This window comes from Lagopus leucura, unplaced genomic scaffold (assembly GCF_019238085.1).
Source record: "Lagopus leucura isolate 7727_CA_CO unplaced genomic scaffold, USGS_WTPT01 Super-Scaffold_100002, whole genome shotgun sequence".
Taxonomy (NCBI): domain Eukaryota; kingdom Metazoa; phylum Chordata; class Aves; order Galliformes; family Phasianidae; genus Lagopus; species Lagopus leucura.
In genome coordinates, this window is record NW_024962263.1 from 22727296 (window position 1) to 22752661 (window position 25366).

A 25366-nucleotide genomic window follows, 5' to 3' on the forward strand; every position below is an offset into this window, starting at 1 on the left:
AAATTATGGTTTGGCTGTTAATCTCAAAATTTTGATCAGTTCTGCAGTACTAGAGATCCTAAACAACTTCATCCTGGTCCGTAACCCAGACTACAATTTGTGCAGTCCATTCTGCTGTGCAGGTGACTGAGTATTTCTTCCACATCATGCCAGCTTGGAGGCTGCACAAGAGCTAATGTGTCAAAAGCAGGCTGTGTCAACTTGAGCCACTCATTTTCTTCATGATTTGACAGGACAAGGAAAACGTAAATCTCTCCCTAGATCCTGTGGTAGTACAACTGTTTTGGCCATTGTGCAAGCTGGATTTGCTGGATGCCAGGTCAAGCACAAGACTGCTGCATAGCCAACACAGAGCCATAAAATGGTTTGGCTTGGCAGGGATCTTTAAAGATCATATAGTACAACCCCCCTTGCCATACTCATCACAAGACTCTTCTGTGCGATTGCTCTTTTACTTACAAATAACAACACAGTTTTGTTGGTTGGTTATGTTGGTTTTTTTTGTACACGAAGATCCTTTCATGAAAGCAGTGGCAGATTCTGAGATTCTTTATTAAAGGCCGTTTGTATGTTAATGCATGTGAGGACTTTGTATAATGCCCAAATGTGCATCATGGGAGATCTGATGTGTGGCTCTGCTCTTATGCTGTTTTGGTAATGTAATAATAGTGCGGATGTACTTCTTGATAGGAAATTTTTCATTTCCCATCACTGATCTTATTCAGATCCCATAGCAGGCAATACAAATTATGTAAAAAAAAGCACCACAGTTGGCCAATCTACTCTCAGCCTTGCCTGACTCAGTTAAGTCTTTTGACAGGCTTGGATGACACAGGCCAGCTGAAGTCCAGAGAGTGTAACTGCTTATTGTTACTCTATGTAGAAAGCATATAATCCTTTTTTAATATGATATGAAATGAAATGTATTCACTCTGATTGAAGTATGAAAGACATTCAGTCAGAAGTTTCAAGTTTTCAGGATATTGCTCACAAAACTAGAGATATAGCATATTCATTAATGTAAGAGCCCTCTTCACAAATAACCCTCTTCACAAATTCACTAAGCTCTCTATTAAAAACAGTGAATTTGTGTCCTTTTCCTTCTTGAAAAGCTGATCCAGAATCCCTGTTCACATATTGAAGCCTTTGTGTGAAATGGGTTGGCAGAATGAATATTTTGTTAAAAAGGATTTAAAGTATTTACAAAAAGAATTAATATCAGTGCATATAATCTGCTTCTGCAGTGGAGAGCTAAGAGGAATATTGGACATACAGTGAAATCTAGGATTAGCAATTTGCAGTGGAGTATGAAAATGATGCAAGACATAGAATGCAAGGAAAAACCAAGTGTTGGATTATAGGAATTAATCCATCAAAAAACTGGCTGTAGGTCATACGAACATAATTTTGAGAGTCATTAGTAGGAAAAATCTTGCACCTCTTTCATTTTCCAGAAAGACTGACATTTTATTTACCACGTAGTTTTAATAAAATTTGATATAACTGAAGTAGTATAACATAAAGTCACGTCTGTCTTCCATGATATTCTTGACATTCCAAGATGTCAAGAAAAGAATAACTTATGTTACTATAAGTTCTATTGGAAGAATAGTTGGTACAAGCACAATTTCTTGTGTTGTGAGAGGCAAATGGAGCAAACTGTGGAGAAGAAAGGAAAATTAAATCACAAAAGTGCAAGACTTAAAAAATATATATTTGTCTTTGCCAAAGTCATAGAAGGACTTTGCAAAAGCTACTCAGATAAGGAGAGATAAGGATGAATTGTCAATCTTCTGTGTTTGATAAGGTAACACTATTCACTGTTTGGGGGGATATTTCTTGACATGTTTACTTTTTAGAGCTGCATTTTGCCTACACTACAAAACTGATACAGCATATGTACTTCATTAATTATGTACTTTCTGCTTTCCCCTGCAATATGCCCTGGAGGGAGCCCCTGGAATGTTTTCCTGAAAGTAGATGGCATTTCAGGTACTAAAGTGCTTCCAGTGCTGTTGAATATTTTTAACCACACAGGCCCCAACACAGACCATAGTAGACAGCTTCCCTGGGGAAAACTGACCACGTATCCCTCTCTTCCTTTTCCTATCTTTCAACCAGTTTATTGTCCATGAAAAGATAGTCAAGTTTCTCTTAGCTTGTGACTGCTATGTTTCCTTAAGAGGCTTTGAGAAGCACTGTGAAATTTCTTCTGGAAATCTCAGAGCACTGTATCATCTTACCTCCTGTGTCTATATTAATTGACTCCTTTTGAGATTGATAAGTTCACGACTTCCTTCCATAAAAAGCAGGGTGTATCATCTCATTTTGTTCTCCAGTACATGATCCAAGGGATAGAATACTTCCCCTATGAGGACAGGCTGAGAGAGATGGGACTGGAGAAGAGAAGGCATGGGGGAGACCTGATAGCAGCCTTCCAGTATCTCAGTGGGGGCTGTAAGAAAGAAAGGGACATACTCTTTAGCAGGGTGTGTGGTGACAGGACAAGGCAAATGTTTCCAAACTAAAAGAGAGGAAACATGGATTGGGTATAAGTTTTTTATAACATGGGTGGTGAGGCACTGGAACAGGTTACCCAGAGATCTGATGGATGCTCCATCCCTAGAGGCATTCAAGGTCAGGCTGGATGGCTTTATGAGCATTCTGATTTAGCCATAGATGTCTCTGTTCATTGTAGGGGAGTTGGACTAGATGACCATTAAGGGTTCCTTCCAACTCAAAAGATTCTATTCTATATTTGTCCATATGTCCACTAATTTCATGGTTTATTATAATTTCCCATAATTTGCCAAATCAAGTTGTCATGCTTGTTCTTTTACAGTTCTCTTGATCTTTTCTGCGGTCTTTCAAAAATGATGCCACATTGATCACCTTCCTGGCCTCAGCTGAGAAGGGACTTCTAAGCAAAAGACTGTGCCACTAGTTTAGTTACTACTGTTTCCTTAATTATATTCTTCAGTGATATTTTTGTTTCTTATTTTTTTTATTGTGTGTGTTGATTCCGTAACATCTTCAACATATAAAAATTACGAATAATCTTTGTTGTGATCTTGCCTTTTCGAAATGCCCTTTGTATGCTTTTATAACATATTGCTAACATTCTTTAGCAATTTTTCTGTTCTTAATATATTTCAAATAGCATTGAATTTTATCTTTTATGACTTTTCAAGTTCCTCCTTAAATTCTTTTCTGGCCTCTCTAATTGAGTTTTTACATAGAATATGCAGATTTCAATATTCTTTTATTCATTTTTCATTTGTAAACAAATGAAGCTTTTTGAAGAGTGACTTCATACTTTTAAAGACCTTTGTTTCCCTGCTATTTAGCTCTGCTGGGTTTTTTTGTGCTTTCTGAGATTTTTTCATAGGCAGTAAACATTTGCTCTCTGCTTTAATGCAGTGCCTATGATGTCCCTGTCGCACTAGTTCATGACCTTGGTTCAGGTCCCTCATCAGTAGATGTACCGAACTCACAGCTGTCTTCTTAGTTCTTCTGTACTATAGAGAAAAAGTCAGGAACTAGTCCCTTAATATTTTTATTGAGTAGAACCTCTTAAGCAGAAAGCAGCAAAGATAAAATCTTTTTTTGTTCATCTGGGAAGAGCTAGTTGTCCAAAATAATGTGTTTTTTTCACAGTATTTGTATTTCTTAAGCGTGGACACTTAAAGCAGGAACCTAAACTGCATTGTCAAAGGCAGCGTATTCTTGTGGGGAGACATTTTGGAACCTCTAAACTGGGCAATAATTATATTACACTTCAAAAACACATAAACCCAAAAGCTCCAACTACATTTCTGCCCTGATAAGCTTATGCTGGCTAAAAGAAGGTCAAGCATGAGAACTCAGAGCCCATATTTTTTTAAAGCAATGAAGCAAATAAACCTTTTAGTTTTTGTCGTTCTTCAGAATGATATTATACTCCATATGGAATCATAAAGTGTTTTAGTGTTTGCTTGTGTCTTCTAAAACAGGGCCTAATCCAAAAGGCAACATAGTTTTCCTTCGATTTAAGGGATATCTGGCCTCTGACTTTGTATTTCTGACTGCTCTTTAGTAAAGATAAGGACTTGCTCATAAATGGAATCCTAGCAATCAAAGAAGTAGTTAACATAATCATCAGATAACTTTTTTATTATTTGGATGTTAGGGGCTTTTGTTTGTTGACTGACATCTTTTTCTCTCTACACAGTTTAATGAGTATAACCAAGACTTTTTTTTTTTTTTTTTTTTTTTCAATTCCAACTTCATACTGTACAATTTTCACTTACAAAGATCAGTTAAATGTGCCATGAAGATTTCAAGTTGCCATATTCTTTTAGTTAGACGCCATTAGAGGCTGTGGTAGTATGAAGAATCCCCAATGAATTCACTTTCCAACTCTGTAAGTGCACAAAATCAAGTATTTACTCATTGGAATAAGGAACGTGATTAAAAAAATAAAAAGCTCCAAACCCCACAGCTGGAGCACAGATGCCAACAAACATAACTTTGATGCTTCACAGATGATTTTGAATACAAAGCTTTTCCAATTGATTCCTTCCCTACATTTTCCTTGGAAAGAATTTAAGTGCTCTGTGGTTTGTTTGTTGTTTTTTTTTAAGTGGTGGAGAGATTATACAAGTTCATGAAGAAAGGCCTTTTTTTCATAAATGAATGCATGCTTTTTTGATTCCATTAATTAAAGTTAACAAACCATATGTCTGTATATTTTTAAATGTAGTTAAGCTTAGTTTTCAGGGTTTTCTGGATGTGAATTTTGAAATGCAGATGAGGAAGTGGTACAGTTATGCTGTGGTAGAAAACCCTTAGAAGTTTAACTCTGTAGAGTTTATACTGTGTCAGAAGACTTTTTTTTTTTTAACCTCATAAAAGCAGACTGGCCTTTAAAGACCACCTCTAAAACTTTTCAATTCAAATCTAATGGTGGAGTCCAACTTTCTGTTACTATTGAAACTAGACAGGCAAGTTATATATCCATATAAATGCAGATAAATCTGTGACATATTCTTGGTTTTAAATGCACATTTCAAAATATATATTTTGTAAATGTGTATATTCTCAGGAAGTACCTGATAGTTGAGCATATTCTGAGCTTTCAGGGAGAACTGAGAGCAGAGCCATATGGAGAGACCTAAATGCTGGGGATTAGCTTAATCCAGGTTTGCCTGGATGGCTGCCTGAGGTAAAGGAGACTGAAGAATAGGCCACAAAACTGATTGTCGAATGTTTAAAAGAATTTTTAAGCTTTAACTTGACTGAATAGAATATCCCTATAACTCATGCTGGAGTCAGGATCTTCCTTAGAGAATTCACATTCATCTTGTGTTCTTGAAAGCCATTTTGTAGTAGAAAGGTGATTTATAGAAAGAATGACTTTACCTGCATCAGTTAGTTGCTTAGTTTATGGTATTGTTCTTCTGTTATTTTTGAACAGTGTTCATCATTGCATGAGCTTGGGATCATTTAATTCATCAAAAGTAGCAAAGTGAAAAAGACTGCTATGAATTACTGCAAATAGAACTTGCATTTCAGTTACTGAAAGTCCTGTACAGCCCAACTATAACCAAAAGCCTTGCATAACACGATTTTGAATCATAATGACAACATTCCAGGTTGCATATGCATATTAGACCAAAACAAGGAAACAAAAAAATAAATCAGAAAACTTAAAGGTTTATTTCAAAAAACTTATTCAACAACAATGACATTATTTTCAGATCACCAACTAAGTAACATTAACCGTGTAGGGGAACTGTGGAGTCACGGACTGAACCACTGATTGATCACCTGGGGAAAGGAGCAGGTCAGCCATGGGAGCACAGGTGAAGGCAATTCAGCTGTGTGACTAGAAGGAGTGGAGCCTGGCTGCACTTCTCTAAGACCCCGTTTAAGGGCTGGCTGCCAGCGGGAAAGGATCTCTGGTTGGAGATCCTTCCCTTGATGAGTTCTTCCTGCAAGCCTAGATCTTTGGAGATGGGTGAGCACCTTTCCTTTTGTAATACCATCTCATCTGCTTCAATCTTTCCAATTGTAGTGCCATCCTAGCTGTGCTAATCTTTCTAATTATTACAAACTGTAACCCCTGTTTTACTGAAAGGGCATTTTCTTGTTCTCTGAATTATGATATCCCCATTTATTTGCCCTTAAGCTGTGTCTAAGTGAAAGCAGTGCACGTTCAAAGATTTAATTATTTTTTAAAAAAATGAGATTTAAGGGAAGAAATTCTCAATGCATTTTAAAATTGCTTTTTTTGTAGTGACTTGGAAATAAAAAATAAGCCTGGAGAATGTGTACTGGTAAAGAGGAAGCAGATGAAACAAATGATAGTGTCTGATGTAGTTTAATCTGTACTAGGCTGCAGGATCAAGTCTAGAGAGTGGTGGTGTGTTTAATGGCTGAATGTCTGGATGGAGATCAGTGATGAATGCTGTTTCACGGGGAGATCAGTGCTGGGACTGATACTCTTTAATATTTTCATTAATTACATTGACGGTGAGGTCCGGTGCATTCTCTGATTTGCAGCAGTCTCAGACTTTAATAAACGTATTCAAATACTGAGAAACAAAATCTGATCTTTTTGAGTAGCTCTCTTCTGTGAAGTTTCAAACTCAAGCATTCCAATACTTGTTCTAAGGATAATAACAGCATAAATGTGATCCATGCAAATTTAAAACTTAACTATATAGTATTTCATGAGAGACCTCATGTTTTAACTTTCTTTTTTTTTTTTTTAATGTTTATTTTTTCTTTTGAGTTATCCATGGCGATTAACATTCAGGTAATGGTAATATGTCTCTCATTGTACTTGGAAAGTATTTCACTGTCGTGACCTTCAGAAAGAGTGAATTCTGTTCTTAAAAAATGAAGGAAAAAACCCAATGTTAGTAGTGCTTCACAAAATGTTATTGGAAGTTTCTTATGCTTATTCATAAAAGTGTTAATTTTTAGACCAAATATCAGCAAATGCTTTTAATTAATTTACTGATAAGAAAGCAAACTACATCTGTGTAAAAAGTTAAGCATCAATACATCAATTAATACTTTCAAGAAGCATTTAATATTTTGTAACTTTATTTACTTTATCAAAGCATTTAAGACTTTCTAGAACGTAGGAACTCTTCTTATATGTCAGCATCTTTATGTCTCTATGTTTATTTCAGCATAGAGGATCCTAATTTTCATCAGAAAGCCAAAGCACTGTTTCAAGTGAACAGCTGAAATTTTAAAAATAAATATATATATCCTATGACGTTGAAAAGTTCCTTAGTTCCCACCTTACAATTTAGGAATGGGAGCACAAAAAGGCTGAGGTCCAGAGCATCCAGACTGATTGCTGAACTTTCCCACTTTAAAATGATGTGTACCATTGCCTACGTAAAGGAACTTTGTGAAAGGGCGCCAATGAATGCTTCACAAATACAAGACTTATCACGGGGGCCTTTCTTATTTACACTTGAGTTTCTTATAATTTAAACTGCTTATCTTCCTAGTTCTTACAAGCCCATATTTTATTGCTCTGACAGTGTCGTTGCATTTGTAAAGCAGACAAGGGGGAAGAGGTTCTATGGTGTAAGGATAGAGTTAATTCTGGGCCAACAGTGAAAATAATGCCTTGATAGAGGTGCCCTCCTGCACTGATGATAATATCAAAATTGGATAACAAGGAGGATAAAATACTCATTAAAAGGTGCTTTGAACTTAGTTTTTTGCTTGGGGACATTCTTCAAGTCTTTTTTCAAGCAAGTGTGATTAATATCTGATGTTTCACATCTGTTAAGCACTTCTGACCTGATCTAAATGTTACAAAAAGCTCTGCAGAGAAAAATTAAGATCTAGTCAGAAAGCTGGCAAATCATAGTCAGAAAGCTGAGCAACATCATAGCAGAGTGTGGCTTTATGCAATGGGATTTAAAGTTACTCGCAGTTGATTATGAAGTATTCATATCCTCAAAAATTCAAAACCATTTGATAGTATCAGTGTAAGACAAAAAGAAATAAGATTCGGAAAGCAGCTACAAGAGGAAAATGTTATTTTCACAGCAAGACAACTGTTATACTACGTGCTGAGGGAGGAAAATGAAAAATTTATAAACAGGAAAACAGAAAAGCCTGTACATTATAAAATAGTACCGAAAGAACATTTTTACTAACACCTCTTACCATGAAATTTCAGCAGTACACACAGTGTGGGGTTTGCTTGTTTGTTTTTTGTTGTTGTTATTGGCTCATTTTATTGTTATTTTTAGAATATCGTAATATAGTAACTGAACAGAAGAGAATAGGTTGTTTGAACCACCACCAGTTTGTTGCATTCATGATCCTGTGACAGGCAAAAAGGAGTGCACCGCTCATGGAAAGCCAATAACTTATTGTTAATCTGATTGCACTCTTAATATTCATAAATCAAAGCAGCCAAAACAAATACTTTAAATTATATACAAACAAGATATGTACGAACTTGTTTAGTCTCTTTCCCTTTCTCTGTTGCTCTCCGCTGCCCCTGTAGGTGTTAAGGACGCCAGTTTCAGTCTGTAGATGGATAAATGGCAGCAGGTTAGTACTCAAGTTCTTTAAAAGAAGTGTAATGTTGATAGACTTTAGTATCTAGCTGGGATCATTCTGGTGCTTGCTGACAGGCTTTATACTTTGCTTATTACTTGTTACTCTGCAAGCCCATATTGAATCTGAGTTTACTTTATATATTGCGTTTAACTTACATTGGATGCTTGTTCCTTGTTATCTTGCTCCTTGTTATCTTTGCTATTTCTGAAGTTTGGCAGGAGTAACTAGGCTTGCCTTGCCCTGAAGGTTGCATTCTTTAATGACCAGTTATTAAGCATTGGTGAGTTGTTGCTATCAGCCTCTGGGCTGCAAAGTCTTGTCCTGGGCCTGTTCTTTCCAAGCTTCTGATGACCCTCTGTGCCATTTTATTACAGAGTTTAGTTCATCCTGCCCACTGTAACTACCTGTTACGAATACCTATTAGTTACAAAACATATATTACTGTAGACATTATGCAATTATACAAAATTCATGAGCATTTAATGCAAAGTAGATAATAGAGATCTTGTCATTAGATAACTGTTATTGCACACAAAAAAAATGAATCTCCAGACAGACCAAGGAATGCACAGAAAAAGCCCAACAAGTCAGTAAGCCAAAGCCAAAGTTGTTAAATCCTGTGGCCTGTTAGAAATAATGGTGGCTTCATATTTATTGAGTTACAAAGCTAGGAAACAAGCTAGTGATTAACTAGTAACTAGATTTCAAATGGATTATGCTGGAATGCTGGATTGTACATTTTGTTCAGGGGAAAAGAAAACAAAACACACTGGATTTTCAATGTAATGAGTTTAATTCAATTTATTTCAATTAAATATTATGATTTCCTCAGTGTTTACAACACCATTTCAGAAATCCTATTTCAAATAGTGATAGGGACCTTGGTTTGAAATAGTCCCCTGCTTCTGGAATGTATACGGTACACTTCATTTCCACTTGAATAAATTAAACACTTATGTTATGAGCTTCTCATTCTTGATGTTTGTCCCACAGGCAAATAAAGATACATATGCTATTTTTGGTCCTTGTAGGAGAAGAGTGGTTGGTGGAGAGACTCTTTATCAGGGAGTGCAGTAAAAGGACAAGGGGAAATTATTTTAAACTGAGACAGTAGATTCAGACTGTATGTAAGAGCAAATACCTCATGAAGAGGAAATGGACTGTATCTAGAGCAATTTGTCCAAAGAAGCTGTGGATGCCACACCTGGTCTACTTGGTGGCAACCCTGCCTGCAGCAGGGGGTTGGAACCAGATGGTCTTTAAGTTCCCTTCCAACCCTGACTATTCTGTGGTTCGTATTTAATTGTTGAGTAGATTAGTCCCCTGATCAAATACAGTCATCATAGATTCCTATCTCACTGTGTTTGATTCCAGACACAGGCGCACATCTACTTTTTCTTTTACCAGAAATAAAATACACTGTATTGATAAGGCTGCATCATCTTAACATGGTGTTCTAACCAAAAACTCCCCTAAGCTAGATCCTTATGTTTATCACTCTATTAAAATACAGTTGAAATACACTGCTCTCCTTCTTACTGCTTCCCTTAAACTCCTGTGCATAATTTTTTTTTTTTTTTAAATGAATGATCTCCAGTGCATAAAAGGGACACATGGGACCTCATTAAAAGAATTCCTAACTTGGCCTCTGTGGAAAATCTGTGTGACCCCCCAGCGAAGAGTTGCTTTGTTTTGTTAGAAATGTATCCAATCTCTGCACCCGCTTGTCCTTCCTGTTCTTGGTAGGAAAAAATAGAAAGCTGGAGACTTTTTCACACAAGCATGTATAATAAATACACAACATTAAGATGTAATTATCAAATCTGTTACTATCATAGCACAAGATTTGCTCTGTATCTCAGTTTTCTCTCATGTTACAACATGTTTTCTGAGGCTAAACTGCTAAAAGGAATGACGGGAATGTGAAGTATCTGAAGGCGTTCTCATTTGACTTGAAATACTGTGTGATTTCATTTCTTTGAGGTTTAATATCATTGAATCCTATAAAAAAATAAGTTGCATTTTCCATAATTCATGTTGTTTGAGATGTGAGCAGGCATATGATTATAGCTCCTGGGGCCAAGTGTTACCTAAAAGCTCTTTGAAACGTTTCCATGCACAAAATGAAATGTCTGTTCCCTCTTGAGTATGATAAAGCCATGCTGTGTCAGATTGTAGTTCTTTTGGTTTTTAAACAAGGACTCCAGAAATAAAACAATTATTCACCCACCACAGATTCTTCCAAAGCAAGAAGGTAATGAACTTTCCAATTTTCAAATCAGAGACTCGTCATCCCATAATGTAGTCATATTAGCATTTTTCTTTGTCATATGGCTTAAAAAAGCACTTTCATAACTTTAGAAATGTCTTGCCTGAATCAGTTGCAGTTCAAGGAAGAGCAGCTTCAAAGCTGTGACTTCCCGCAGACTCATCCAAATCTGGAGAGAAACTGATACAATCTTAGGTGGAAAAACAATTATAAAATTATTTTGTTTGTATGAAAAGTTAAAGCAAAAACAAAAGAAACAACAATCACAAAACCTCACCACACTAAAGGGGGTTTTGTGTCAAAACATTTGTACTGAGATAATGCATCTAAGCAATACTAGATCTTAAGAATAAGAAAGTAGCATGTTGATGTGCTTTTTTTTTTTTTTTTTTTTTTACACTTTTAAATGTCTAGTAAACTTACATGTATTATTTCTCCTTGCTGAAATCCTTTTGGTATCATTCTTATGCCTCTCTACTGGCACAGTAATACTTCTGTTAGATTTCATATTATATTTGAAACCCTTAACACACGGAGCTTGTAGGTCATTCAGTGATTGCTTTTATAACCAAGAATTATCTGCACATGATACAGGTTTCACCTTCTGTACTTCATCATTGCTAATAAGTGTTTACTAAAATGCTTAAGTCTTGCTGAGGAGAAAAATATTTTAAGAGTTTCTACACTGTGACCAAAACCAAGTTCCACATTACATGCATTTTTGAATTACCAAACTGAAAAAATAAAAGCTTTAGAACCATTTATATGTCTTTTAAAAACTGCAACACTATAAATAGATAAATTAGTTGGCATTTAAAAAAAAATAAAAATAAAAATAAAAAAAATAGAAAGCATTTGAGTGTTCCCTTTAAGGCTGGTGATAATTTTCTTCTGTGTTTCAAAGAATTTATTGAAAATGACATTCTGTCATCTCTGTTCTTCCATCTGCCTGAGATCCTGCAGGCTGCTTCTGTCTTTACACTTTTATCCTCAAACTCTTGCCAAACACATGAATCTTCAGGTTAATCTTTTTCCCCCTTCAGAATTCTTCTATTAAGATCCTTATGGGGAAAAAAAACAAAGCAGGTTACCCATCCTACTCGCTCTAGACAATTGCCTTGATATTCTCCTGCTTTCTACCATTACTGCTTCTATTGGCATTACCTTGTTGCTAGGTACGTGCAAGAAAGATTTCTTTCTCTGAACTTTGCATTATGATGAAAAATTTTACTGTGGATCTTATATCAGCGGAAAAACAAAGCATCTCTAACTAGCTTTTCTGAGGAAAACAAATAGACAACAGTACGTTGCTACAGTTTTCCGAAAGGACAATGTGGAGCTGCCTTTTGCATCCTTCCCTAAATGGAATTTCATGGGTGAGTTTCCATCTCTTTCCATTCACTGCACAGCATGAAGGTCTTACATAGACTAGTTCCAGTGCTGTGCCCAGCAAACTGTATTCAGGGCTCTGTATGATAAGCCAGAACTCTATGTGAAAGGCCTGACATTCCTAATTTAGGAGCACAATGTGAATATAAAATACTTATTATTTTCCTATAAAAAAAAAAACAACTTGCAGGCTAGCTAACACTTTTTCAGTTACTAATGTCATTGGCCTGAAAATGCCAAAGAGTTGATGGTATGCTTACTGAGATGTCTAACAAAACCCTTGTTGCAAAGTCTACAGTTTATATTCAGAGTGCTCATTCTGACCTAAAATTCAGTCTTGAGAGTTTGATTTGTGTATTCCAGCCATGTTTACACTGTTACTGGCAGTCAGTCCTCTCCACATTGCTAGGAATTACAGAAAAAGGCATAAAGTGTCCTTGCTTTTCCAGTAATTTAATGTGGGTCTACATACTGCTTTAATAAACAAACACAACACTACTACTCAGTAGTAGTCTGCAGCTTCATTATCCTGAAGCTATCCATCACTGTTAAATCGTTTAGTCTTTGGCATTTAAGCCAGCTCTCATAATTTGTATCTATTTGTGCCTCCTTTCTAGTCTGTTAAAGAATTTCTGTATGTGACATTCATTGAGGTTTTTTCCCCCAGTTTGATCACTATAGTGTAAATCAATCCTTTCTCATCTTTTTTTTTTTTTTTTTTTTTTAATTCCTCATAAATGAATTTAGGTGATTTTTGAGATAGGAATTGGGAATTTGTTTTGGGTCAAGGCTTGAGATGAGCATTACTGAGAATGAGGAGAAGTGAAGAATCCTGTGTGTGCATTAAGCGGTTATGTTTTTCTTTAAGATCTCCCATGAGTTTTTTGTGAAGAGAGAATGTTGCTGTTATACAATCAGTATGCTGAAACCCATACAATGCTCTATCTGAAGCACACTTTGATTTAATTTTACTGGGGAGCCATACTACTCTGTTTTGAGTCAGTTTATTTTCATTGCCACAGTGTTTTCATTCCTATGTTTGTACAATCTATAATCACTTCCTCCTTTTGTTTTCTTGATTAACCTTCTCGCTGGATTGCCTTTAGCAATGCCACCTTTCCCCTGCAGAGAGCTCAGCCTTTTTTCTGAGACTTCAGACAAGGTGTAAAATAAAACAGCTTCAGTCCTCACCTAAGGAATTTCCCCAGAGCAGCAGAGCACAGGCTGTGCTATATTCTGACCAGAAACATACAGACTGTGTCAATTAAAGCCTCATCTGGCTTATGGTAGGGTGATGCCAGCAGTAGAACAGCTCATATGTGAGGAGATGCAAAGGAAGCACGCAGCTATTCTTGCCTTTTACTTCCTCATACTGGAAACAGAATAGTATGAAGTCAACAACCAATTAGTACTGGGTTGTTGGGTTGTGTTTCTTTTTTGGAAACATCTGTCTTACCAGGAATTGGCTGTAGATCAAAAGAAGTATTTTATTTGCAACCGCAGAGTTCCAAAAATACAACGTGGACAAATTAAGCGCTTTGTAAACAAACTCTACATAAAACTGAAAATATTAAAAAAGCTAAAAATAGATTGTTGTGCAAAAGGGCTTGATTTAGCTGGTGATTCTTAGATTTCTGCAAATTAAACGGAAAGCATGAGGCAGTTATATAAATCAACAGGAGATTAAGTGCTGACATGCCTGCAAAAAATGCATGCCCGCTCAGTTCGTACACTGTTGCATGGTTTCTGCGCATCGCTGTCTTTTCAGAGTCCTGGTTTCTTTCCAGAGGAAATCCATCATAGCGTGTAAGTCTCACAGAAGGTGGAGATGTGCTTTGCATGCATCCCTGGGAGTGGGGTCCCATGCTTTGCCCAGGACAGATTGCTGCTGTCTGCGTGTGCCTGCTGGCACAGGGTTTTATTGCAATCTGCACTGGGGAAATCAAGGGCCAGATTCATATTTGACTAAACAGGGACAAACAGGGACACGTGTTGCTTTTTGAGGAGCCGCAGGGGATCTGAAACATCTGCATGAAAGTAGAAGATATGTATCTGACATTAAGGATATAGATTCTTCAACACTGGTAAAATGAAAGAGAAGGATGGATAATTGTTTGTTTGTCTGTGTGATTGCAATTACTGACCAGGAAAGTACGAACTTGTGAATGTTGTAGGTAGTCCAAGCTTACATTTATTATCACAATTAGAGACATTTTTCATATATGCGTACCTGTGTTTCTTTTTTTTCCACCAAGCGACCTGTAAAATGTTATGCTGTCATCTGGATTGCCTTCTCCTTTCTTACTTTTTGCTCAGGTAGCCAGCGGCTCTGGCAGGTGCGGGTGCAATTCAAGCAGCTCACAGTTCAGCTGCCCCCCTTTGCTAGAGGTCACATTTTCCCAGTTGACAGAAGCAAACGTGTCTGCATCACAGTTGCTGTGCTTCCCTGTCCAAGTGATTACAAGCTATGACTGAAGATGGGTTTGTGTTTGTACATTTGACTGCAGAGGCAATGACAGACATCACTTCTGGCAGCTTTGTTGCAGCTTCTGCCCTGGGGAGAGGCAGGTATCTGCAGTGTGATAAAGTATTAAATTGCACTTAAGTGCACTTTAAGTTCAGTTATGCTACTGTTTGCTTCAGTTTGCCTGGGTCAAGGCCTGAAAACGAGATTTATAGCATATATATTTTTTAAACCTACCTGCTATAACCATTTTCCACAGGTGCTGTTCTATTCCATCACCATCTAGAAAGAGAATAATTTTGCTTGAAAGGAGAATGAGCAGTTTATGTTTGTGTTTTCCCTTTTACTCGTTTATAGAAGAGTGGCGTTGGCCTTTGAGCTACAAAGACATGGATGTTCATAGGCACACCAATGTATATTTCTTGTCTTAACTCCTAATTGGTTATTGATAATATCTGGAGTTTCTGGAGATAAAAACAATCCATCAAGTGCTGGAAAGAGATCTGGTAGCCATACTTTGCTAAAATTATACCTTCTACAGGCTTCCAAGTCCATACTCAGTTTACCTACTAAGTAGCTTCATTTTCAAAAGTGCTGAAAATTCATTTTCTGCTGTCTTCATGATAAGGTGTAGATGATCAAAATCTTCCAGTGTTTCATTTGTGTGACAGAATCCAATTTTGGTGGATTTAAATATTTGCACAGTTTAATTCATTTCAACAAGCAGTTCTGGGTTTTGCTGCGGCTCCTGGGTTTTGGCTTGCAACTCTGAGCCAAAGTTCACAGCATTTGTAATTTAGCAGCTGCTCTAACATTTGTAGTGTTACCTCAGGAGTGGTGACATTATAGGATTTTTTTTCTAGCAATTTATATACCATTTAAATAATTATTTGGAATGAAAGATAAAGTAAGAATGTGAAAGTAAGCAGAGTAAAACCAGACTTCAACTCTTTCTAACATTAGCTCTCAAATTTTGATTCCATTTTTTGTATGAAACACTTTATAAATCTTTAAAGGGGAGAGGAGGGGGGGAAAGAATAAAAGAAAACAGCAGATAAATGAGAGAAGCTGCAGTTTGAGAACTGTTTGAATTCAGAGGAAGTTAATAATTTCATGTTCTCAAATCTGTTTTGATGTATCAGTTACTGGTAGGTGAATTTTTGCCTCCAGCTTAAAATAGGAAATTTCAACTGAACCTAAAGATTGTGTAGTTGCAGGAAATAAAAATAATGATTGCCCATAGGAGGATATAAGCAGTAACTTCTGCTGTACTAATCATATAATAAATGTCTATGAACAAATGAATAAGAATCTTAAAAACTTGGTTCTAAATAATGTGGATCGAAAAATACAATTTTTTTCCTGCTTTACTTATTTATTTATTTCCAGAGCTACTCTGTCACTGTGCTCAATTTGAAATTGCCCTATGAAGGGCAGGAGCCGTTTCTCCCTGTAGGAGTACATCTTGCTGCTTAATCCTCAATCTCATGATTACAGGTTCTGCAGCTTTTACTTTTTTCTCCTCTTCTTGTTTCACAATTACACATTTAGCAACCTGTGGAGTTCTTGTTCCATGGGAGCAGACAAAGCAAAATAAAATTTGTTTGTAGATATTTCCTATTGCTAAATTCAGGAAAAGGCACATTGACTAGATAGAAATGGATGAATCCAAGAAACTGGGATTTCAGGGTCCAATTCTTTGCAGGTCACAACGTAGTGAAGCCTGTGAAAACTAAATTAAATTTCCCAATTTACTTCCACTTTAGATAATCTAGATTCTTGTATAGGATTACATTTTAGAACAAGGACAGAACTTGCATTATCTTTTGAGAGGGCTGCGGGAAGGAGAAGCTACTCCATAGAACAGAAATCAAGGTAATTTATTTAAGATAACAGATTTGCACTTTTTGCAAAACAGCGGTCTCTGTAAGTGAGGTGTTATCAACTTTTTGGTGGTGCTTTTTTTATTATGGTCTAACTTTCTTACTTCCAGTTAATAAATATTTGGATTGCCATGCTTTCCAGCAATTAAAAAAATATGTTTCAAGTTAATAACTATTTCAGAAACTTGAGAGATTTTTTTTTTCAGGAATTGCAGGGCCCATGTGACAACATTAAGCTTCTCAGTAAGTCTGTGTGAAGCTAATTGCAAACAATAGAGTTATTACAGCAGAGTAAGTCGCCCCTTATCTGTCTAATTTAATCCACCTTCTTCCGTATTTGCATTTGTAATGGATAAAGCCACGCGTACAGATTGTTTGTATGGCCCAGCAGAGTGCTAATGCACTAAGCTGCAGCTTTTTCATTGCACTAAATAAGCTGAGCAAGCTCCCTCAAATGGAATTTTGAACAATTCCCTTCTCTCCAGTTCTTAAGTACTGATTGTCAGGTAAGCAACACCGCAGTTTGCAGGAGGCTACGTTCCTTTCCTGATACTTTTCAACCTGCAAATTGTGCTTTCTTAATTGTAAAGATAACGTTGAATTTTCTGTCTTCGTAGATGTATAAGTATGCCTTTCAAAGCTGATGTTTGCTCACTACTTCTAAGCACTGATTCAAATGCTGGAAAGACTCATTTTGATTCATGTGCAAGTTACACATCATTTACCTTCAATGATATTTACATTTCACCATCTACTTGTCATGTTGTCACTCACATTTGGAGGTCATTTCTTTCTTACTGCAGTGAGGACCTTCACTACATAGCAATACAATGCCTGCTTAACTGAAATCTCTTTTGAATCAGTTTCATTAATCCATGCAATCATTTATACGTGGTTGAGCCCTTCAGCCTTATAACCTTCATTATTTATTGTCATGGGTGTTCTGTTTAAATCTCAGTTATATCTTATATTTCCTTTCTGCAGGCTTTGCAGAGGTCTAAATGACCTCTTCAGTATCTTTGATTTTTAGTGGCGTGTCCCATGCAAGTGTTAGAAAGGTATGGAGAGGACAGGAGGAGTGCTTTGATAGCAGACTGTGCTTCATGTGCTGTGCAGAAGTAGCACTGGGATTGCATCAGGGACACTTGTAAGATTGGTACAAATTAAGCTGTCAGCGGGCAGGCTTGCTGTTCTGGATTTACAGGGGCTTAACTACTTTTCATTTCTCCACAAGCAGTGTGCAAAATTTTGTACAAATTCTTGATGTGCTCAGTTCTTTGGGGAAAAAAAAAATAAAAAAGGTATATGCATTAAAAAATGTACCCTGTTCTTTATCACATAATTTCATTTACTACATGCATTTGGATAGGACGGTTAATTGTAATGCAGGTGCATAAATGTGTTAGGTTTGAAAGAATCCAAATTAACAACTATGCCACTTTCCATATTGTCTTGAGATATCTATCAGAATAAAGAAACATTTTTTCTCCAGCCATTGTTGTTTTATTTTGAGTATGAGTTAATTTAAAATATCATGCTTTAAAATGGACTGTTATCACTTAAGTGAACTTTTATCACTCTAAATGGTTTCCCGCTGCCAATGTGAACATAAGCATCCAAGCAGCAAGAGTTAAAAATGGAAATGGCAATTCCTCAATGCAGATGAGCAGTTTCATGGCAGATATGGAGCTGAAGATGCTCCTACCAGCTATGTCTCCATTGAGATATTCAGTTGAGCTACTCATGATTTATTTTCTTTTTCATTTTCATAAAAATTTTCTTTGTAAAAACTTGACTAGTTTGACATAAAATGTAGCAGTCAAGTACAGAATTTAACAAATGCAAAAGAAAAAAAGGGGAAGTGGTGACTTCCTTCACTCAAAAATCTGATAGTTAGAACATAAGTACTTCAGGTTTTTGTATTAAGTTTAGTTGTTTTATGAGGAAATTATGATTGCAAGAACTTTCCTTAGCAAAATGAAGTCAATATTGAAAATAGGAAGGATGTGAGTACTGAATTCTCCTAGTGTGATGACTTTACTAGTTACAAATCCAGCTTTAAATTCATTTTCAATTTCCCTTTCCATCAATGGAAAAACTTCCAATTCTTTTGTTTAAAATATATAAAATAGAAGCAAAAGATTGTAGTCAGTCACTATTTGCAGCCAAAAAAAGAAATTTGTTCCCTTCGGAAGATGCATATTTCTTCTGCATAGGGTAAAATGATTTTCCTCCTTCTATTTATCAAAATACTTTAAAAAATTTATTATGAAAACAATTTGCCTCCCCCTACTTTACAACAATACAGGATTCTTTCTGCATGCAGTGATAGTCTCTGAAGACCTGGATCCACTGAAATCAATAGAGCTTTTCCCACTGATGTAAACTGAAGCTGAAGCGTTGCCTATAAACTAGGAAATAGATTAGTTTTTGTATGATGAAAACACAATGACAATCTTAGCAGGTTTTTTTAGGTTTTCATTTTTAAGTTTTGCTGTGAAATGTACAATGTGAAATGTAGAAGATGTTTTGTCTATAGATGAGAATTTAATGGGGTTTCTGTTCTTTCAGTTCATGTTTTTGATATAGTATTCCAACAGAAAAATGGTAATAAAGTAAGGTATAGCTAAAGCATTTGCTTTACGAACCAAGCTTTTATGAACTGGAGGAATAAACAGAAACATGATCAAGGGCTTGTTTTTTGTTTCTTATTGTTTGAAAGTGCTTTCTAAGGGATAAGATAGTTCTGTAATGAAAATAAATGAATTTTTTTTAAAATTCAATTAATGACTTTCCTGAACATATCTTTCAGCTACTGCAAGATAAATGTTGTTTATTTATCTCTTGTTTCTTGAAGAGGAAGAGGGTAAATCGGTTCTTCAGGAAGCTTACATTTCTATGTGTGAACAAGGCCCCCTGTTAACAGAAACTGGTTTTCTGTTGAGTTTTATAATGCTGCTACATTCATTCTAAGTTTTGTTTTGATTTCACAAGAAAGCTGTCCTTTTCTTTACATAAACAGTGCTGTTACAAGCTCAAAGGTTGGGAGGAGGCAGATAGACTCAGGTTGTTTTATCTTACAGCCCTATCTTGTCCCTGGTGGCCGTTCAACATGTAAATCGGAAACATTCTTTTCTATTAGTGCTTTCTCTTGTGAAAAAAAAAAATGAATATTTGGAACAGGAAAACTGAAGTTTGGCAAGATGGAACAAAGAGCAAAAGATTTATAAGCATTTTTAACTAATAGACTGTTCAGTTGTCCCAAAAGAATATTTGAGAATTAATGCTATGTATTAAAACATATCATAAAAATTAACTGTTGGGTTGAGTGTATTTGAATGGGCTTTTAATGTTGATTTAAGCTGCCATGTCTCTCGCGTGAACAGATGAAAAGGAAAAACAGCGATGAACAAAAGAAGTGTTTTCAACATAGACATACTATTTGCATCAAAGGAATAAGAGCCTGTAAGAAGAACCTCTCATAATGTGTAATACAGGTTGAGATAGAAAGCTCCATCTCAATTCCGTTTTTTGTTTAAAGAGCAAAAGTTCAAATATAGGAAGAATTTAGCCTGGTTTCATAAGGACATGAATAAAATCAAACTCATGGTGTGGGTAGAAGTTAGAATAGAAAATTATTGAAAATTTTAAGAAAAGAGGCTGTACAGAGGGCACCTAGAAATGTACTGGCAAAATTCAGAACGTTGGCACTAAACGAACTGTGTCCTCTACTGATTACTTTTAATTGAGAGGTGTTTACTTGCCTATTTCACATTGTTTTTATGGCTCACCTGTCTACACTGTGTCAATTTCAAAAAGACTTAATCATTTCTATAAACTTTATTTTTTGATTAAAAGGTAACAATACAAAAATCAACAGCAAAGAAAAAAAATGAAAATTTTAGGGCACTATGAAATAACTATATTGAAACTAACCTTGCAGAATCTACTGTACTGATGGAATTGTTCTTGCTTATGTGGTACCAGATCAAAAGCTTGAATTTCAGGATATTTGAACATAATACAGCATTTCTAAGTTGTCAGTGAACTTTTCCAAGGTATTTGCCTTCACAACAGGAGATACTTTGATTAGGAAAACTGAAATATATGGCAAATATTAAATTAAGTAAAAACTGGCTCCCTGACAAATTGAAAAATGTAGTGTTAATAGACAGATATAAATGACTAGGGATCTTTCTAGCAGGATCTGTCTGGAATCATCTCTTGGGTCAATAGTACTTAACATTTTTATCATCAGTCTAGACAGTGGTATAAGACATCTCCAGTAAAGCTTGATCATAACAAAGATTCTTGAGGTAGTATATAACATGCTAGATAATTGCAGAAGGTAATAAAACATATTTTAGTATTGCCAAACACCATCTTTTTGTGCAGGATAGGAAACTACGTGAAATTGTAAAGCTGTGATTTAGAGAAGGACAGTTTATCAAAGATAATTGGGTCTACTTAAGCTCTTTGTACAACACTGTGGAAAAAAAAAAAAAGCTCTAATATAATAATGTATGCATTAAAGTCAGACTCGCATGTGGAACAGTTTTGCTACTGCCTCTACTTACTGTCCTGATAAGACTGCTTCTGGAGTGACAGTTCAGGTTTTGGTGCCCGGTCTTAAGAGGTATAAGGAAATAGCTCCAAAATGAGACATAAGGTTGCACAGAACCTCAGATTGGGGTTTTAACTTTACAAAGCTTTAAGAATTTCACTTCAGTTCTTTATTATGTACAGGTACATTGGTGTGAAAAATATGTTTGTAGGTACAAGAAAAGGAACACTATCAGTATTATTAGGCAGATAAAGGCAGAGCAAAATTAATGTTGTCCTTTGCTGTTTCTTTCTCCCTTTAATTAAGGGGAAAATGCAGTCTTGAATTAACTTGCGAGTTATCTCTGAGGCTTGCTAAATAGTGGAACAGCTGATGTGGGAAGGTGATAGACTCATCAGTGCTAAACAGCTTTAAAAATTAGAGAAAGTGAGCAAGTTGCCATCGCTAAATCTGCACAGTAACATGGCTGATGGGGAATAGGCAGCTAGGATGGCAAGCTGGGTGATACTGGCTGTTCTGGGATCTGTTTGCTTTATTAGTTGTTTTCTTTTTTACAGTTCACGTGCTATTAGGAGACCAATCATACATGTTCTGTTCTCAGTTGTTGCATTAAGGCAAAAACACGCATGATATGTTAAATACACATTATTCACTAGGCCTTAAGCTGGGAAGAGACTTTGTACAGCCTCAAGGATTGAACAGAAGCATTCTGAAGAAGATTTTGGACAAAAGCTAGAATATTTAACTGATTTTTAATGGTGAAAATCTAAGAATGCTTTCTAGCCTGAAGTACTACAAAACTATGAAACCATGAAGTTGTTGCAAAATAAAGGTCCTCCTTGCCTTCTAACATTACCATGTTATTACCATGTCTAACATTACCATGTCTTGAATGCTGTGCTTAGTGCTCCAAGGCCTTGTTGCCTTAGTGGGGTAGGAGTTTCTGAGGAGTAACTCTTATTCCAACTATTATAGATGGAAAAATTAAAAACTTTCAGGCAAACAATTTTATTTTAAATCTGAAATAGCAACATAAGAGGACTGTTCTGAAATAGGGTGGAGTAGGACTGCTTCCTGTTCTATGATGTTGGCTCACAACATCAGAGGTGGATGTTGGTGGTATGGTAGTAGAAGTTCAACCTTCTGACCAATATCCTATTGCATTTTGTTGCTGTGTGACAAATGACAGCAGAGGGAGAGTCTGACAGACTGTCATATGACGTGGAAGCGCGGATGAAGCAAAGACCTGTCATTGAATTTCTCCATGCAGAAAAAATGGCACCCATTGACACCTGCTGAACATTTATGGAGACCAAACAGTGGATGTGAGCACACTGAGGTGATGAGTGATACATTTCAGCCGTGGTGACAGCTACATGAAACATAAGCCTTGTTCTGGATGGCCATGCAAAGCTGTCACACCACAAAAAGTAATCAAGTGTCTCGATCAGCTTGTCTGTACAAATTGGTGGTTTACAGCAAGGGGACTGTTTGGTGCTGGATATTAGCTTCGATTCATTGGAAACAGTGGTGGAAGCATTGGAATATCACAAAGTTTGCGCCAACTGAGTCCCTCATGTGCTCACCCAGGAACAGAATGAACACCATATGCAAGTTTTTCAGGATCTGTTGAAGCCATAAAGAGGCTGAAGATAACAGTTTCCTGGATCCTGTCACTGAGGGTTAACTTGATAATCTTGAAGATCATTTCCAACATGAGCAATTCTGTGATTGCTAGTGATGAGATGATAGTATCTCCACTATCATCTGGAGCGAAAACAGCAGTCCATAGAGTGAGGACATGTGAATTCCTCATAGAAGAAAAAGCTCAGCCTTTAGCGAGTGAAGTTATGTGTGTTGTCTTTTGGGATATGAAAAGAGTGATCCTTCTGGATTTCCTGGAACCTGGACAAAACATCAGCTCTAGCCACTACATCACATCACTGACTAAGCTGAAGGCTCGAACTTCCAGAGCCAGCCCAGAAAAGAAGACAACCTTTCTCTTGCAGCATAACTCCTGGCCCCATACTAGTCTGGGTACCATGGAGCACACTGCCAATCTTGGCTGGCCTGTCTTATCACACCCACCATATAGTCCAGATTTGGCATCATCTGACTTTGGTCTGTTTAGACCAATGAAAGGTGGACTGCGTGTGCAACATTTTCCTAGTAACAGCTGCCATAGCAGCTGTGAAACAGGAGGTCCACCTTTGAGTGTGCCAGGCAGGTTCTACTTCATTGCCAGCAAAAAGGCTGGCAATGAATGGTGACTACATTGAAAACTAGTGTTTTCCAACTGAGAATTTTCTCTACCAAATATCATGCTCTGTGTTTGTGTTGTAATTTCCATGGAAATAAATAGGAGGCATTACTTTTCAAGCAACAGATTTTGATGAACCTCTTAAAAGTGTGTATGTCATGAGGTTCAAGAATATTAGAAACTGTGTTTGTTTCTTATGTAAGATCTGCTCCCTTTGGTGCACATCAGCTTACACAGAATTTTATTCTGCTGATAGGTTTAGCAGTGCTAGGAGTTGTGGATAAAATATGCACCAAAGGGAGACACATTTTGTCAATTTTTCCTTTGTAATATGAAAGCAATGCACAATGTGGATAGTGGTTTGCTTATTTATATACCACTACATTTTTACCAGTTTGGATTCTTTTTACTCGCAATTGATGATAATTCCTCTTAAATGCTTTAGCATATCAGCTACATCTTATTTGGGCAATTGGTTTATAAAGAATACTCTCATTTTTTAGCTTACTGTTTTTGTAGATCTAATAGATTTGACAGAGATCTTACATAACTAATTTGTACAGGTATATTTTATCTTCTGTCGGTGTAATTCTGTGATTGGCAGGAAAGAGAATAAAATACTTCCTTTTGAGATTTGATTTAAAATTCCATTGATGAACACTGCCATTAGATACAGTGGAAAAACATCAGAGACTTTTTTTGTTAGTTGACTTTCATTTGTTACAAGATCATTTTTATTTTTTTAAGTCATGTCTAATTCATGACCATTTTCTTTCAGGAATATCAACCTTGTAACACCAATGCCTGTCCAGAGTTAAAAAAGACAACTCCTTGGACACCTTGGACTCCAGTTAATATTTCAGACAATGGTGGTCACTATGAACAACGATTCCGATACACCTGCAAAGCGCGCTTGCCCGACCCAAATTTGCTGGAGGTGGGAAGGCAAAGGATTGAAATGCGTTATTGTTCCAGTGACGGCACCAGCGGGTGCTCGACAGATGGTAAGCAAAGATAGAGTGGCTGCACAGTGCTTCATGTTAGTGAGGTGTCTGCTATTCCATTTTCAGCACCAAGCAGGAGTTTTTGCTGGCTGGTGTTTTGTGTAACAGAATTGATAATGAAAAGGAGGACACAGTATCAACAGCAGTGAATGTAGCTTGTATTTTTCCAGATACGGATTCATTTTTCATACTAATCAAGTTTATTTTACCACTAACTATGAAATTTTTTAGTTTATTTTAATATTTTGCAGCAATCCACAGGTAATTACAAGGTAGCTTAATGCTTGGAGTGTTCTCTCACTTCCTTATACTGCCCTGGCATTTTGCTGGGGAAGAGTTTGTGCAATATTTAATAAGTATTTGATAAATGTTTACCTAGAATGAATAGTATTAATGCTGAGAAGAACTTTTTGCTCACTACTGCTAAAGTAATGTGTTAGACTTCTCACAGGTGTTTAACTAAATAAGAAATAATAAGGAATTTATGAAGTGGATAATTTCTGTTCTAAAAGTTTATGTTATACTATTGCCAGCAGTTTAAAGTTCCTTTATATCTGAGATGGAAAACTGAACTCCTGCAAAACTCTTTTCAAATCTAGTTGCCTCTGAGTTGGAACTGTTTTATGTCTGCCAGCAGCATGTAGTTTAGAATAAATATTGTGTATATATATTTATATAAATAATTACATATATATAGAAATTGAACAGGCACTGTAGGTTTATTAATGTATTTCATTAAATGACAGTCTTTGATTTCATTTTCTTATATAATTATGTCAGCATTTATTTCTAAATATTATAGTTACAGAAGGAAATATTGATATTTAAAATTATAGTTAATACATCTGCTTTCCACATATGTGGCCTTTTTGTATCTGCAATACCTGGTTCAGCTGAAAAAAAAGTTACAAATGGAAGCATTTGTTTTATCTGAGGCCACAAACAGAATA

The 25366-nt window shown here is 36.3% G+C and overlaps 1 protein-coding gene across 3 annotated transcripts in view; it reads left to right on the forward strand.

Moving 5' to 3' along the window:
* Positions 1–25366, forward strand: part of SEMA5A (semaphorin 5A) — a 314328-nt gene that overhangs the window by 257821 nt on the left and 31141 nt on the right. For all 3 annotated transcript variants that reach the window (XM_042869442.1, XM_042869444.1, XM_042869443.1), the window contains exon 17: positions 24191–24416. In XM_042869442.1, the coding sequence (XP_042725376.1) occupies positions 24191–24416 (226 nt within the window). The remainder of the gene's footprint in view (positions 1–24190; positions 24417–25366) is intronic.